The 16,148-nt window shown below is 49.3% G+C and overlaps 1 protein-coding gene and 1 non-coding gene across 6 annotated transcripts in view; both read left to right on the top strand.

Moving 5' to 3' along the window:
• The window catches only part of TBC1D2 (TBC1 domain family member 2), a 41,218-nt gene that overhangs the window by 13,976 nt on the left and 11,094 nt on the right, over window positions 1-16,148 (top strand). For all 5 annotated transcript variants that reach the window (XM_059657463.1, XM_059657461.1, XM_059657458.1 and 2 more), the window contains 3 exons: window positions 2,608-2,741; window positions 5,855-6,051; window positions 12,572-12,967. In XM_059657463.1, coding sequence (XP_059513446.1) covers window positions 2,608-2,741; window positions 5,855-6,051; window positions 12,572-12,967 — 727 coding nt within the window. The remainder of the gene's footprint in view (window positions 1-2,607; window positions 2,742-5,854; window positions 6,052-12,571; window positions 12,968-16,148) is intronic.
• Window positions 1,132-1,264, top strand: LOC132212889 (small nucleolar RNA SNORA66). Its single transcript, XR_009447828.1, has one exon. It is a non-coding gene; the product is annotated as a small nucleolar RNA SNORA66 (small nucleolar RNA).

Genomic DNA, 16,148 nt, shown 5'->3' with positions numbered 1-16,148 from the left:
ATCTGACTAGACCTATAACATGTAAGGAGATTGAATTAGTAATCAAAAAACTATCCACAAAAATAAACAAAAACAACATCTAGGACCAGATAACTTCACTGGTGAGTTCTACTGAACATAAAGAATTCTTCACAAACTCTCCCCCATAAAAGAAGAGGAGGGAACACTTCCCAAAGCATTTTATAAGGTCAGTATTACCATGACACCCAAACCAAACAATGGTATTACAAAATTCTTTGAATACCCAGAACCTTCACCTAGAATTTCTTTGTGTTTTTTCTAACACACCTCTTCAGAGATGGTATGGATTTTCAGGAGTCCCAACTTTATGTAAAATTTCAATTTCAGCTCTACACTTTGTTCAAACCTTGTTTTCTTCCCTCCCTTGCAGCCAAGGCTCTAGGTTTTTGGTATCAACAGTGAATCCCTAATCACAAGAAAAAAATCTGTATGTGTGGGTAATGGATGTTAACTAGACTTATTGTGGTGATCATTTCACAGTATGTACATATATTGAGTAAATATGTTTTATACCTGAAACAAATATAATATGTCAAACATATCTCATTGTAAAAAACAAAAACCAAAAACAACAAACAGTTGATCCCTGAACAGATTTATATCCTAGTCAACTCTCACGACAATAATGCTGCAAACAAACACTTCTAAATTCAGGGCCATGTTAATAAGCATTTATTTTGCACCCATCTTCAGTTGCTGTAGGCTAGGTTCACCTGGTCATGACTCTAAGCTGGTAAGATCTAGTTCTACCACATATTTCCCATCTTCCATGGGCCACAGCTACCTGAGGCATGTTCCTCAAGAGGGCAAGCCCCACGTGTGAGCACAGTTTAAGACTATGTTCATATCACATTTGTTAACATCCCTTTGGTCAAGCAAGTCACATGGCCACACAAAGTTAAGGGGGGAAGGGGAGGCACTCTGTTCTCATGGAGGTGGAGGAGAAAGAGCGAATACTGGCATACTTTGCTTTGTTACACTTCACAGGTACTGCATTTTTTACAAATAGAAGTTTTGTGGTAACCTGCATTGAGCACTTGTCAGCGCCAATTTTCCCGCAGACTCGGCATTTTTTAGCAATAAGATATTTTTAAATTAAAGTATCTCCGAGTGCAAACTTGATCACTAACTCTGCATGATGTTGCAGAAGTGAAGGGAACCACGTTTGCTAAAGAAATTGTGGTGATAGAAGTGTATTAGCCTCAGAAGCTACTGAGGTGGTTCATTGTATCCTAGTACAGTATAAAAAAAAAATAAGTATCTCCAAGATATGCCTGTATTTGCTGAACAGTAATCTAATCTACCTGGTGATCTTTCTCTTTCCTTCCCATTTGAGTTTCACCTCCTTTTTCATATTTAGTGCCTGAGGACTTCTCTTCCTTTCCTGGGAATTCAGCTAAATATTTGTGAAATGTGTTTTCTATTTATCTAGCATCTAGGTGTTTTGGAATAAGGGTTTTTCAGAGTAATTTGTCCCCCACGTGGGGGTGATATAGCAGAGCCCGGATTCCAGCACAGATCTACAGACTTTCACATCCTCTTTTTTGACCACGCTATTGCTACCCTTAATTAAGTGACTCTCCAGTGCAGTGTTTTCTACCTGTTGACTATGACCACAGTGGGAAATGGCTCAGCACACACACACACACACACACACGTTTCACATAATATTAACCTTCTCTAAATGGAGTACATTCACATGTTTTTCATCTTGTTTTTTTAAATGCTGATCATGATACTAAACTGATTTTATAATCTACCAATGGTTTATAACTTGCAGTTTGTAAAACACTGACCTATAGAACTCCTTTAATCCTTTTCTCTTCCTTGTTAACTAATTTTGGAATATGTCTACTTTTATATTTTTGCAAAGGGAAACTAAACTCGATTGAACTGTCTTTTTATCTGACTCACTATGACTTCCTCTGTAGTCTCTGGTCCTAAGTCAGCCTTTGGTGCTACCTACAAACCAAACAGGTATTGAGATTGCACTCGGGGCACAGGCTACCCCAGTGTCAGGTGCCAGCAGGCATGCAGGTATGTTAGTGCCCAGTTCGTGAAGAAAAGACATCGCTTTATTCAGCCTAGGCAAGTACTTGGTCACAAGGTGGCCCATTCATGGAGCCACTGATGATATCTGAGCCAGGTAGTTACAAGACCAGATGAAGGTTTTAGGAAAGTTTGTTTGGCAAGTCCATTCAACATTTATTCAACACATACATAGCAAGGGCCCTCTATATTTCAGGCACTGTTCTATGCATTCAAAGTACTTTGGTGAACAAGACAGACATCCCTACCTTCAATGGCTTATACTCCAGCTGCAGGATTGGGGCAGGGGCGTCAGGCTTATATTGTTTATAAGCAACATTGTGGACGGTGATAAGCAATGAAATGATGAAAAGCAGAGGGGCGAGGGAGATCGGGAGTGGCTCGGGTGGGGTGCATCATGCAGGGTTCCTGGAGTCTCGCAGACTGATCAGGCCATGCCTGGGGGTAGGATACAGCCTGAGCTCTAGCACTGACAGCGGGGAGGGGAGGGGCAGAGTGGCAGGGCTGTCAGCCTCGTGCTCCTCTGTTTCCCTTCAGAAACACGATGTACAACATCCGAGGCAACAGGCAGGCCCAAGGAACAGGCCATGGACCTCCAGGGGAAGATCCTCTACCGAGCAGCGAGCCTCCGAGGGAGGAGCGGCCCTCATCCCCGGACCCCAGTGCCCCAGGTGAGCCTCTGCCCAGGGCTGAGCTGCCTTCAGAAACTGAGTGTCCGTCTCCCCAGAAACCAGCATGTGTGCTTTTCTGTCAACCATGGGACTCTCCGGGGCACTCCTTCTGGCTTTATGGGTCTAGTAGCAATGATTGATTATTATTGTTGTTGTGAAATATACAGAACACAAAATTTAACCCGTTTCAGGGGTACAGTTCAGTGGCATTAAGTACATTTACATTCTTCTGCAAACACCACCCCATCCATCTCCAGAACTCTTCATCTTCCCAAACTAAAACTCAGCCATGATTCTTGAAGTAATACAGGAAAATCTCACTTTCTTACTTTTTTTTTAATTTATAAAGAAAGAATATAAAAATGCCTTTCTATGGTGATTAAAATTCGTCAACTCTGCCTGAAGAAGCAGAGCAGATGGCCTTTAGGTCCCATCCAGCCATTACATAGCATTTGATTGTTTCTTTCACAAAATGTGAGTGACCCACACCATGGGCGGGGCGGGGGGGGCGGGTGGAGGTTGGCTTCTTCGATTGGTGCCCTTATAACTTAAACAGTTGGGAGAAAACTGACTGAGGCAGCACTGTGTGTTCTCATGGCAGAGAGGACGCCTGGGCCATGTAGAAGTGACTCTAGGAAAGGTGCCCTATGGGAGCAGTGCCTGGGGACACCCCGCAGGTCACAGGAACAGTGCAAGAGAAGATCAGTAATAATAATGAAACTAGTACTTACATATAGTAGTTATTTGTGCCACTAAGCACTTTGGGATCGGGGTGAAAGGGGTAATAGTTGTATTAGGATATAATTGACATACCATACAGTTCAGTGGCTTTCAATATATTCACAGAGTTATGCAGCCATCACCATAGTCAATTCTGGAACAGTTGTAATTACCCCCAAAGGAAACCCTACATCCCTCAGCCATCAGTCCCAGTCTCCACCTCCCTCCAACTCTAGGCAACCACCAGTCTACTTTCTATCTCTGCAGACCTGCCTATTCTGGAGAGTTTCTACAAATGGAATCATACAGCATGTGGTCCCTGCTGTCCGGCCTCTTGCACTGAGAACCTTTCAGATTTCAGCCATGTGCACTAATCACTTTACTTGCAGAAGCTGTTTAAACTTACAGCAACCCGAGCGAGCGAGCGAGAGAGCTACTATTGTTACTAATGTTACTCATTTAGGAAGCGAGGGAACCGAGGATGAGGACAGGAAAATGGAGTGACTGGCTCATGGCCACACAGTGAGTGACAGACCAGGATTCAGGCCCAGCACTCTGGCCCCATTCCGCGGCCTGAAGCCTCCTTTTCTAAATCAGTGATTTTTTAAAACTACATCTTTATTTTCATGAAATCTTGGTGCCATAAACAAAATCTAATATACAAAGCAGGTAAAAGCTGAGTTGGGTCAGCGGTTGGAGTCTGGGTTCCCTTCAGCCCTTCCCAGTCAGCCATGAGGCACTCCCATGAAATCCTAGGGCACTGACTGAGAAACGCTGTCTTGGGCCTCGTTTTCTCCAGCTGTAAAATGAGCTCAGTGATCCCTACGCTTCCTGCCTGCAGGGCTGGTGGGCAGCAGTGTTTCAGAGGTCAGCAGGGCTGCAGGGCTGAGCTGCACAGTCTGGCTCTCCCAGAGCCTCTGGCCAGGAAGGGATGGCCTGGCATTCCTTGGAGCCCTGTGGCTGCTCTATCCTCAGCTCACCCAGATTTCTCTAAAGTGTGGAAACAAGACCGATCTGTTCTTATACCCAACAAGTTCAAGGAGTTTCTGGTTCCTGTCACCTACTAGATCTTTATCTCTTCAAACCCGTTTGCCTGTCCCTCAGCCTGGGCCCCAGAAGAAAGATGCTAAGTCATTCAGCTTGTCCTCCAAGCCCTACCTGTCCCCTCCCCTGGGATCCCATGCCACATCCTTATTTTTCACACCTTAGTCTCAAAAGCATTGGGGATAGCTTATTAAAATGCGTATCTGGGGAAAGAAAATGACTTATTAGGGTTAGAAAATTTAGAAAAGATCCTTCAGAGTAGCCAAGGGTGGGCAGCAAATGTGGCTCTGAGCTTCTCAGCAGCCATGCAAAGAGGGAGATACAAGTGGTTAGCTTATTCCCAGGGTCCACAAGAATAAACACATATTTTCTTGGAAGAAGCAAAGCCTTTTCTGGCACTGAGGGCTGAGGAGAAATTCTGCTGGGGCCTCATAACCGGCAAGATGTGTCTGTGCCATGTAAACAAGATCCTCAAGGTCCCTTAACCATATAATCAGGCCATTAAATATCCCTGATTGCCAACTGATGGCAGAGCCCTAAAGCAAAGGCTGGGGACAGGGCAGGACAAGGCGGCTTGAGTGAGTGGATTTGATTTAAGAATAAAATTTGGCTCTGGTCGGCAGTGGTTTTCAGTAAAGAGCCAGGTAGTCAATATCTTAGGCTTTGTGGGACATGTGGTCTCTGTTGCAAGTACTTAGTTCTGCCCTTATAAAGTGAAACCAGCACAGACAGTGCCCAAATGAAGGGGTGTGGTTGTGTCCCAATAAAACTTTATTTACAAAAGCAGGCTGTGAGCTAGATTTGGCCTGTGGGCCATCAGTTGCTAACCCTGGCTCTAGAGGAAATAAAAGGACTATGCAGCCTCGAGGGAAATAGGTCTCCTAACTTAGCTTATAGTAAGAATCAAAGAAGAGTTTGAGCTGCTCTCTGGGGAAAGAATGCAGAGTACAGATATTCCTATCAAGAGACAGGTCTTTGAAAGTTGCTCAGGGCGTAGAGGTGGAATCCTGACAAAAAAACAAGACATTCCTTCAGGGCTTGTGACTGAGAGGATGACCACCTGGCAAACATAGCCGGTGCAGGTGGGGATCTGAGAGGATGGGCTGGTGACCTGGCCAGCACAGTGTAAATAATGTTTATTAGTCCAGCCCTGTACAGGCTGCATCAACATCACCTAGGAATTAGAAATGCAGATTCACAAGCCCCACCCAGGCCTGTTGAATGAAGAGCTCAGGGTGTAGGGTCCCACAGTCTGCATTTTACCAAGCCTTCCAGGTGCTTCTGCAGCAAGCTCACTTGAGAACTGCCAAGGCCCCGGTCATAACCTCTGTGTTTCTCCTCTTCATCAGGGAAAGATCCAGGGGAGACTCTGAAGCCTGCATCCAAATCCTCTCTGACTGCCAATCTCATTCAGAAAGCCAAGCGCCAGAACAACACCTTCCCGTTCTTTGCTGAGGGACTCACACGGAACCGAACTGCCCAGGAGAGAGCCTTGGTCTTGGAGCAACAGGTTCTGATGCTTACCAAGGAGTTAAAGTCTCAGAAGGTGAGCTCTGCCCCAGGCTCCAGGAGACCTCTGGGTGTAGGCCAAACTGTGGGTGGTTGAAAATACTGGCTGTTGATTACTCAGGGACACGGTGTCACTCAAACAGAAAGCCGCTAAGGGCAGGGTCTCTGGAGGCCTACTTTAATAATTGCCTCTCAGGCCCCTCCTGAAGGACTGTGCATGGTCTGCCCCCACACCCAAAGAGGGACAGTGTGGAGGAGAGTGACCTGGATGCAGGGTCCTGGGAGGTGCCACCAAAGGAACCCGGGATCTTCACCAGGCAGCCGGTAACTGGGCAGGATCTCTGAAGGACTGTCACAGGACAGAGGGAGCAGGCAGTTCCTTTGGCCCTGGAGCTGAGTCAGGCCCAACAGGGAGCAATAGCAGGGAGGAAGATTTAGGTTTAGTAGAGAGAGAAGTTAATGACAGCAGCTAAAAAAAGAAAGCTGCATGTTCATTGTAGAAAACAAATCACATGTATACACAGACATGATAATCATTAAAAAGCCTACAACCCAGAGGGTAGATCGTGTTCCCACCCAGGGCTGCCTCAGGAAGCAGTGAGGGTCCCATGGCAGGAGGGCAAGGGCGGCTGCAGCACCGGCAGCAGCCTCTCTAGCTAGAGCAGTGCCTGATCCCTGGACCAGCACAGCTTAAGTCCCAAACCCAAACCCAAGCCTGGGTTTGAAAAGAAATCTGGACTGTAAAGACCACTTCTCCTTTCACCATATCCTACCCTTATTCTAGGAAATCTGGGTAACCTCCCTTGACTTTGGCCAGTCCTTCTAAGACATTACGAATTGTCAGATGAAGCTGAGAGGCCCTGGGACACCGAGATTTCACTTAGGTTTGCCCCTAACAGCTCTGCAGCTGTGGAGGACCGGCCATTCTTCAGTAAATGAAGGCGAGGTCTTGGAGATTAGTAAGGGCCACCCAGGCTGAGGGCAATTCCCCTGCAGTCTGAGTGAAAATGTCAGGAGGAAGTTGCTCAAGCATTAAAGAATTAGACTTTGTTACTGGTTCACTTGCCAGCAAACCTCATTCCTGTTCTTGAGTAGGTAGTGGGAGGAGAGCAAGTCTTGTGGGTTAGCTTTTGACCCACGATATGAATGGATTTGCATGCTCTCTGACCCATCTTACAAATGCTCTTTGGTCCAGTGCCGTGGTCGGCAAACTGCAGCTCGCAAGCCACATGTGGCTCTTTGGCCCCTTGAGTGTGGCTCTTCCACAAAATACCACGTGTGGGCGCGCATATAGTGCGATTGAAACTTCGTGGCCCATGCACAGAAGTCGGGTTTTCGGCCTGGGCGAGACTATTTTGAAGAAGTACTGTTGATATTTGGCTCTGTTGCCTAATGAGTTTGCCAACCACTGATCTAGTGGGTAATTCAGAGCACAGGCATTTAAATAAGAGGGTGAAGATCCCAATTCAAGCCCTGAGCAAGTCTCTTAACCTCTACAGCCTCAGTTTCCTCCTATATAAATGGAGTAATAGCCATGTTTCCTGGAGAGGCCTGTGTCCAGATTCAAAAAGCCTGACTGATGCCTGGCCAGCAGTTGCCCAACAGATTCGGACTTTGATTATTTTGACTACTGCTAGCATTCCCTGCCTTTTTTGTTGATTCCTTCTGGCCTTTGAAGGGATGACACACACGCCTGAGGGGCTCTGAGAAGGACGCTCCTGAGGAGTTCTGGGAATCAGACCTGAGCTGTTGAGGGCTTCCAGGAATGTGCTTGTGGGGCATAGCAGTGAGGATGGAGGGCCGGCCTTCATTCACGCTAGGCAGGGGGATCCCCAGCCCTGCCAACTCTGGGGTTTCACCTCCAGCCCAGACACCAAAACCAAAGAGGGGAAGGAGAAAAGGAGACCAACTCTTGGCTCAGAGGGGGCGGAGGAGGCTGGCACAACCTTGGGATGCTGAGCCCTAGGGACTCAGAAATGCAGGTTGGAGAGCAGCTCTCCATCTCACCCTCCCAGTCCAGTCCTTCAGCTGGGAAAACAGCTCCCTGGGCCTCAGGGCCCACATCTACCAGATGCCCCTCCCATGGCCCTTCAGTGGGAAGGCACTATCTTTCTACCTGAGGCTACAGGGGACATGGGAGCTGGGGTCGTGCTCTAGCCCAGACAGCCAGGTGGCCATGGCCAGTAACTTTAGTGATCCTTTACAAATTTGTATCTCAAATTCTGTCGGATCTATGGAGGGCCCTGGTCTTTTTCTCCAGGTTCAGGGCTGTCATCACAGGCTGCCTCCTCCATGTTCTCATGGTACAGCCCAGTATCAGACACAACTGCTCTTCAGAAAAAATGGCACGAACTTTCTGGGCCTCCCTGTGTCATATTAAACCACAGGGTGACTCCAATACCCATTAAGTCATTATCTATCCCAGGCCCCTGCAATGCTGGCCCCACAGAGATTTGGACTCAAGAAGATAGTAAGTACCAGATGGCTGCTCGGCCAGGTGACTCTGGCTCGGTGCCCTTGGAGGCGGCAGGATTGTACCCAGCCTGAAGGCCGTCTGCTCTGGCAGGTGGAAGGCTGTTGTTTGTGGTGCTGTTCACCATCTGGTGGCTGCTGGGAATGAGGGACTCCTCCCGGGTCCTGCCTGGGGCCCTGTAGAGCCAACCTAGCTCACGCAGGATGACTTGGTGAAGGCATGTACTTCGTTTAGGGAACAGTGGGGGCAAAGAGCAACACATTATTTCCCTAGAGCCCCAGCCAGATTTCAGAGTACACTCCCACTATACAGGATGCAGACGTTAGCGTGCACTCCACATGTTACCTGTTCACCGTCAATAGACACTGGGTGGGTTGTTTACACCTCTTGGGTATTGTTAATAATATTGCCATGAACATGGGTTATTTCCATTTTTAAAGAAATTGAAAGAAGCATTTCAATGTAAAATTCATGAACAACTCATCATAAAGAAGTGAGGGATCCTGGATTAGGAGTTGGGAGCACCCTCTCATAGTGTGCTTTTCCACTCATGGAGATCAACCACGTCCCTTTAGTCCTCTCCCTTCTCCTTTCTTCAGTCTCTATTTGGCTCCATCCCCCATCCCTTCCTTTCTCCCTATCTCACTGTGGGGCAGGGATTCTGGGGTGGGAGGAGAGCCTCCTGGGCTGTTGTCTTGGTCTTGGATTCTGAGAGCCAGATGTGGGGAGGAGAGACAGCTAAATGTAATGAAATGGGCTTCAGAGTTGACTCTCCCAAAACCTTGGGGGGGGTCGGGGGGCGCATACCCACCTGATTCTGAGCCTCACAGAAGTCTGAACTGTGGTCTGTTGGTATTTCACAGGCAGTTACCAAGGTGATCTCCAAATCTCAGCTGAACCAGAAAATGATTGGGCTTCTCAGTTTATCCTGGAGCCACAGGAATGTTAATCTCTCTCAGCAGGGCCCTGGGAAGTGATCTCTTCATTCCTGACATTCTGGTTTGGTTTGCAACCCTCCCCCACTTCCTGCAACACCCAAGCTCCTCACCTGCTCTTTCATTCAGCTGGGGCTTTGCTTGAGCTGTTGATTCAGTTGTCTGGAACAGCGGTCACCAACCGGTGGTCTGTGAGGTCCAAAAGATTGGCAACCGCTGGTTTAAGGAAACCTTTGGAGCAGCGGTCGCCAGCTGGTGGTTCGTGGACCACTGGTAGTCCGTGAGGTCTGAAAATGTGGCGACTGGTGGTCTGGAAAGCCTTTCCAGCCATCATCTCCCATCAGCTGACCCTCATCTCCCTCCTGCTGCTTGGCCATCTCTGGCCCTTTCCATTCTTTAAACTGATCTGCCTTTCTGTAGAAGGTGCTGATCTTCTCCCCACCGCCACCCCAAGCAGAAGTCATTGCTCTCTGCTCTGGGCCCCCACAAACATCTTGTTTCCCACTGTTGCAGGAAATCGCTCTATTAGTGGTTCACCTTCCCTCCCACCTGCCAGGCCCCTTCTGAGCCCCAGCAGTTGGCCCAGGGCTTTCTACTCAGTGGGTGCTTGATGAAGGTTGGATGGAAGAGAGAAGCAGAGAAGGGACAGTCACTAGTACTGAGGTGTCAGAAGATGCACACTAATTTTGTCTTGTCATTAACTTATTACATAAAATCATGATTTGGGGCAGTTCTCCAAAATAGAATTGTTCTTAGCCAAGAAAAAAAAATTAAGGGCTTTAACATAGACAGTTACCACCTGGGAGCTCAGCGCGTCCCCACCTATTGCTAGTGCAAGTGGGCTTCTTGCAATGTCACGAGAACATGAAATTTCTGAGACTTGCACAGGAGAATGAGTGGCATTTATTTGCACTCATTAAACCCCTGAGTTTCCAAAGTCTCTCCTCTGTCCACCATGGAAAAAGTGTAGCTGTGTCCTTAGCAGAGCTAGGATTAAAGCTGTTGCCCAAAGTCTCTGTCCCACATTTACACAGTCCACTCCAGCATCAGGCTAGCCCAGTCGTCGGCAAACTGCGGCTCACCAAAACACGGCCTGAGAGCCACATGTGGCTCTTTGGCCCCTTGAGTGGCTCTTCCACAAAATACCGACTTCTGCACATGGGCCATGAAGTTTCGATCGCACTGTACGTGCGCGCCTGCACGTGGTATTTTGTGGAAGAGCCACACTCAAAGGGCCAAAGAGCCACATGTGGCTCACGAGCCGCGGATTGCCGACTACAGGACTAGCCTAACTTATGTTCCAGCTGCAGTCCATCAGTCCATTGCGTATGTGATCCACATGACCCAGGACCATGCAGCTTCTAGGAACACGGGTAAATGCAGGGAAATGGAGCAAAACCAGAGGAAGAAGAGAGAATTCCTTTGGGGATTTTAACCTCAGATTTTGAGTCTGCAGCAGCCCCACCCCCTCTGGCCAGTGATCTGTGTTCAGTGATCTGTGTTCCAGGTTAGACTGACAGGCTCCTTCCCTGGGTCACCCGACTTTACTGCCTGTGCATCCATCTCCCCCAGTGGTTTTCAGGGAATGAACCGGTGGTTCCCTGGGGAGTGTGAAATCACAGCTTCCTGGTGAAACTGCCCAGATGGCCATGCTTATAGTGTCTGGCCTTCCCTTTGCTCCTTTCCTACTATTAATAACTAGCTAATTACAACAGTGTCTGATACGTGTCTCTAGGAAACTGTGTTTTTCCAGATGAGGCTGACACGGAGCACAGCATTGGCCTAAAGACCCTCCCTACAAGGTTCACGAGGTTCGAGGTTCATGTGGTGCTGGTGGCTGGGCTGCCTGGCTTCTGATCATCTGATCCTGGCCCTGAATGAATCCACACAGTGCTTTGGGGCAAGAGAAGTCCTAGGGAGGGTGAAGGCTCCCAGTCATGGGGAGCCAGGCCGAGCTTGAGTTTCCATGTGAATCACATGCTTCGCCAAGGAGTAAATCAAGGTCTGTTGCTCTCTAGCGCTCCCTTGCTCCAGCCTTGCAGGCATCGCTTGGTGGACTTCGGGAGCTGGGCACGAATGGATTGAATGAGGCTTTCTGTGTGTGGCTTAGGTGAGTTTTGTCGGTGTGTTTCCTCTCTATTGCTATCTCGGCTCGTAGCAACAGCTTGGGTGCTCTATTCAGAAGGATTCTGAGGCCTCAACTCGGCTTAGCAGGAAGGAGTATTGAGGCTATTACACCTGCCACAGGAGTGAGAGGAGGGAAGAGCAGTGCCTGTGTGCCACGGCACCCCTGCTGTCATTACTGACCAAGCACAGGCCTTGGAGTCTGGATAGTTTGGGATTAAATTCCACTCTGCTCTGCTGGGCCTCAGTGTGTTCATCTCCGAAATAGACAGGTGTTACTGAGGATATGGGCTCAGCTGCTGTAACAAAGAAGCCTCAAAGTACTATGGCCTAAACCCATGGTCGGCAAACTGCGGCTCTTTGGCCCCTTGAGTGTGGCTCTTCCTAAGCCTTAGGAATATCCTAATTAAGTTAATAACAATGTACCTACCTATATAGTTTAAATTTAAAAAATTTGGCTCTCGAAAGAAATTTCAATCGTTGTACTGTTGATATTTGGCTCTGTTGACTAATGAGTTTGCCAACCACTGGCCTAAACCAATTTGGAAGTTTATTTCTCTCTCACATTCTCATGGAAGAGCTCAGAGGTAAGTGAGCAATTCTGAGCTGATAGGGCAACGTTGCCATCCTCCACATGCAACTTCTGCTGGGAGCCCCACATGGCTGCTGTAGTTCTTGCCTTTTCCCAGCCAGAAGATAGGGGAACTGGACCAGAGAGCATAGGTGTAGTGGTTTCAAAGGTATCTATGACCCAGAGCTGCCCACACCCGGTATAGGTTGAATTGTCACTTGGTCACACCCGGCTGTAAGCTTAGCTGGGAAATGTCGTCTTGAACTGAGAAACCACGTGTCAAGTTAAAACTCTTGAGTGGAAAAAGAGAGAATGGGGGCTGAGATGAGATGACCAAGAGGGTGATGCTGGCCACCACCTGGGGCCGTGAGGAGAGCTGGTGAGAACACATGCTTCCCCTCTGGCGCCTAGTAGTCCTTCCCTGTGTTCACAGGCGCTTTGTTTCCCTGTCCAGGAGCTGGTGAGGATCCTGCACAAAGCTCTGGAGGCCGCACAGCAGGAGAAGAGGGCAACCAGCGCGTACCTGGCAGCGGCAGAGGACAAGGACCGACTGGAGCTGGTGCGGCACAAAGTGCGGCAGATCGCAGAGCTGAGCAGGCGGGTGGAGGCCCTGGAACAGGAGCGGGAGAGCCTGGCACAGGCGGCGAGCCTGCACGAGCAGCAGGTGCAGGAGCTGCAGCAGCACGTGCAGCTGCTCATGGACAAGAACCAGGCCAAACAGCAGGTCATCTGCAAGCTGTCTGAGAAAGTCACCCAGGACTTCATACAGCCCCCTAACCCACTCCTTGTGCCTCCAGACGCTGCCAACAGGGACTTGCTGAGCCAACAGGAAAAGATGGAGCATCTGAAGGTAGGGCCATGCCCTCCAGGCCCAGCAATAACCCTTACTGCTGGGATGTTCATATTTGACACAGATGTTGGTGGAAATACTGCTACATACTTCCTGACCTTCTTAACCAGAAGGCCCAATGCAATTTGATCTTTTCATGGTGTCCTAGGTTGAAAAGGAAAGGTGTCTCTAGCTTAGCAAATTAGGAAGAGCCCAAGATGGGTCAGAACTCCTGAGGACTAGACCACCTATACACCTGGGGCCTGGCCTGGTCAGATTCCTTGGGTGTCACGCTGATGCCCTGGGGAGCCTCCATGGTTCCAGGGCGGCCCTCCCCCGGCAGTCTCGCACACAGAACAGGTGACCTGTGGCTGGTGTGAGCTGCTCACAAAGGCATGCATCCCTGCACCTATACCTCATGCTTCACCTGCATCCCTTCATTCAGTCCTCGGACCAGCCCTGTGACGCTGTCACTCATGCGCTCCATGTGCTGAGGCAGTGGGGGAATTGGAACTGGGAGCACACGTTTCTGACTAGTCTGTCTGCTCTGCTGCCGTCCAGCTTTGCCTCCTCTAGCTCCTGCCTCCCCCTCGCCCAGGCTGTGGCCCTCACCAGGGAAAGGCTGCCCCAGCCCATAGGCTCCAGTTGTAGCACAGGAGGCAGGAACTTTATTTTAGTCATTAATGGGCTGCTGCGTCCTCTCTAGAGGGTAGTGACAAGAGCTGCCAAACAGTTGGAGGCCTGAGGCTTGGGGTAGGTGCTCACAGTCCCACTGTTCCTGAAGGCAGCCAGACAACCAGCCAGGCCTGCCCCAAACCCTGCCACTCGCAGCCACACACGTATACATATGTATAACGGGGAATTCCTGTGCTGCTTCACCAGAGAACTGTTTGTAGGGAGCAGGAGAGAAATCCAGGTGCTTTTGAGGGGGCAGATGAGAGAAATGGACTCACTGCATGCTTCCCGCCTGCCCCAGAGAGCTGCCTGGAAGCCTGGACTCACCTCAATAGACTGGGCGTGCCTCTGAATCTGCATGTGCGGGAATTTATCAGCAAGCCCAGACACGAGGAGCCTCTGGGTATGATTCACATCAACCAGACTTGTATTTGTAGCTGATCCTCAGAGGCCCAGCATCTTGTGCTAGGAAGACTTGCATGTCCAGAGTTCTTAGCTGCCATTTTCTTGCTTGCCCTGTGATTGAGAACAGCCAACTTTAAGAAAATGCCCCCTTATTGTTGAAGCTGTTTGATAGTAGAATCATCAACCTTGAATATCAGAGCTGGAAGGACTCAAAAATCTAGTCTGCTCCTCTTCCCCCTCCCCCCCACCCCCACCTCCATTTCTGGCAGAGACAGCGAGTCCTGGAGAGGTGAAGGGACTGGTCCAGGGTCACACAGCACAAGCAGCAGAGTCACAGCTAGATCCCAGGTCTCCCCCCACCCAATCCACTGCCTTCCCCACTAGCACACTAGTCTACACAGCATTCCCCAAAGAAATTTCCCAGGTTCCTGATCCCTGTGAACGCAAGCAGGCAGACTCCTTCCTCCGCTCTGTCCCCTGTCCCCTTTCTCCACTTGTGTCTTCCTCCTTTGCTTCACTGGTGACTGTCATGTGGCTTTTCTCTCCTCTGAGATCTCTGTTTCCTCCCTGCAGTTCTGAGCCAAGAAGAACACTCCAGGGAAGGGCGATGAGCTGAATGGGAACACTCCACCCCACACCCACAGCTGTTCCAGGGGTGCTCAACCCTGCCCTCCCTCTCTACCCGACGCAGCATGTCCCTGCGCCTGGGATGAGGAAAGAGGGATGGGAACAGGAGGCAGGACCAGGTGGTGGTGCAGAGCACACTCCAGCAGCAGACTCCAGTGTCCTTTCACCAGGCAGTAACTTTCGGTTCCTATGGTGGACCAAACACACCTAGGTTTGTCCTGCCTCCCTTTGTCCCATCTGCATGACTGAGAACTTACCTCTCTGTGCTTGTTTCCTCATCTGTAAAGGGAGAATGTTAGCACTTCAATACTTAGCCCACAGCGCTGTGGTCAAGATGAAATCATGTGCAATAATGAATGTGCGGAGAATGGGCCTGGCACTTAGTAGGAACTCAGGTGGTTGGCGGTTCTTCTCTCTTGCCTGGAGTCTCATTTTCCCAGGCACTTGGGAAGGATCCACAGTAGCAGCAGCCAGAGATCTTCTCTCAACAAATGGAGGGGAGTGCAGTGGGTACAGGTCACCCTCAGAGAGGTGAGAACTCCAAGAGGGAGATGGCACATGCATTGCACTTGCCCCATGCCATCCTTGCACCAAAGGGTCTCAGGTCTGATTCTCAGTCAAGGGCACATGCATGGGTTGCAGCTTCGATCCCTGGCCCCAGTCGGGGTGCATGCAGGAGGCAACCAATTGCTGTGTCTCTCACATCGATGTTTCTCTGTCCCTCCCTCTCTTCCACTCTTTCTAAAGATGAATGGAAAAATATCCTCGGGTGAAGATTAACAAAAGATAAAAATAAAAGAAAGAGTGAGTAACTTGTCCCAGGCTCAGTCGTGAAGGCAGAATTTGTATCCAAGTAGTGTGGCCCTAGAGTCCATGTCCTGGCCGCCAAGCAGCACTGAACTCGGGCAGCACCTGCGTCATTGTCACATTGTTGTCATACCACCAGCTAGGAGAGGTCAGACCAACCTGCGTGCATTCAGCCAGAAGAATACCAAGGACAGCCTTGGAGGGTAGGACTAGACTTTTGATTTCCAGATGGATTCCAGTGGGGAGGGAGCTAAGTGCAATGGTTAGGACTTGGCTTTAGAATCAGACAGACCTGGGCTTAGTCACACCCTGCCTTGTACCAACTCTGTGACCTCCGGCAACCAACTCCTCCTTTCAGAGCCTCGGAGACCTCATCCGTGCTATTTTCTTTTTTTCTGTTAATCCTCACCTGAGGATATTTTTCTATTGATTTTTAGGGAGTGGGGAAGAGATAGGGAAAGATAGAGAGAAACACTGATGTGAGAGAAACACATTATTGGTTGCCTCCTGCAAGAGCTCTGACCAGGGCCCGGGCAGGGGAGGAGCCTACAACCAAGGTACATGCCCTTGACTGGAATCGAACCCGGGACCCTTTGGTTTCCAAAACGACACTCTACCCACTGAGAGAAACTGGCTAGGACTGTGCTATTTTCTGAGCTGCTGGGAGGATTATATGAGATAACATGCT

This window comes from Myotis daubentonii, chromosome 11 (assembly GCF_963259705.1).
Source record: "Myotis daubentonii chromosome 11, mMyoDau2.1, whole genome shotgun sequence".
Taxonomy (NCBI): Eukaryota; Metazoa; Chordata; class Mammalia; order Chiroptera; family Vespertilionidae; genus Myotis; species Myotis daubentonii.
This window is presented reverse-complemented; position numbering and strand designations above follow the sequence as displayed.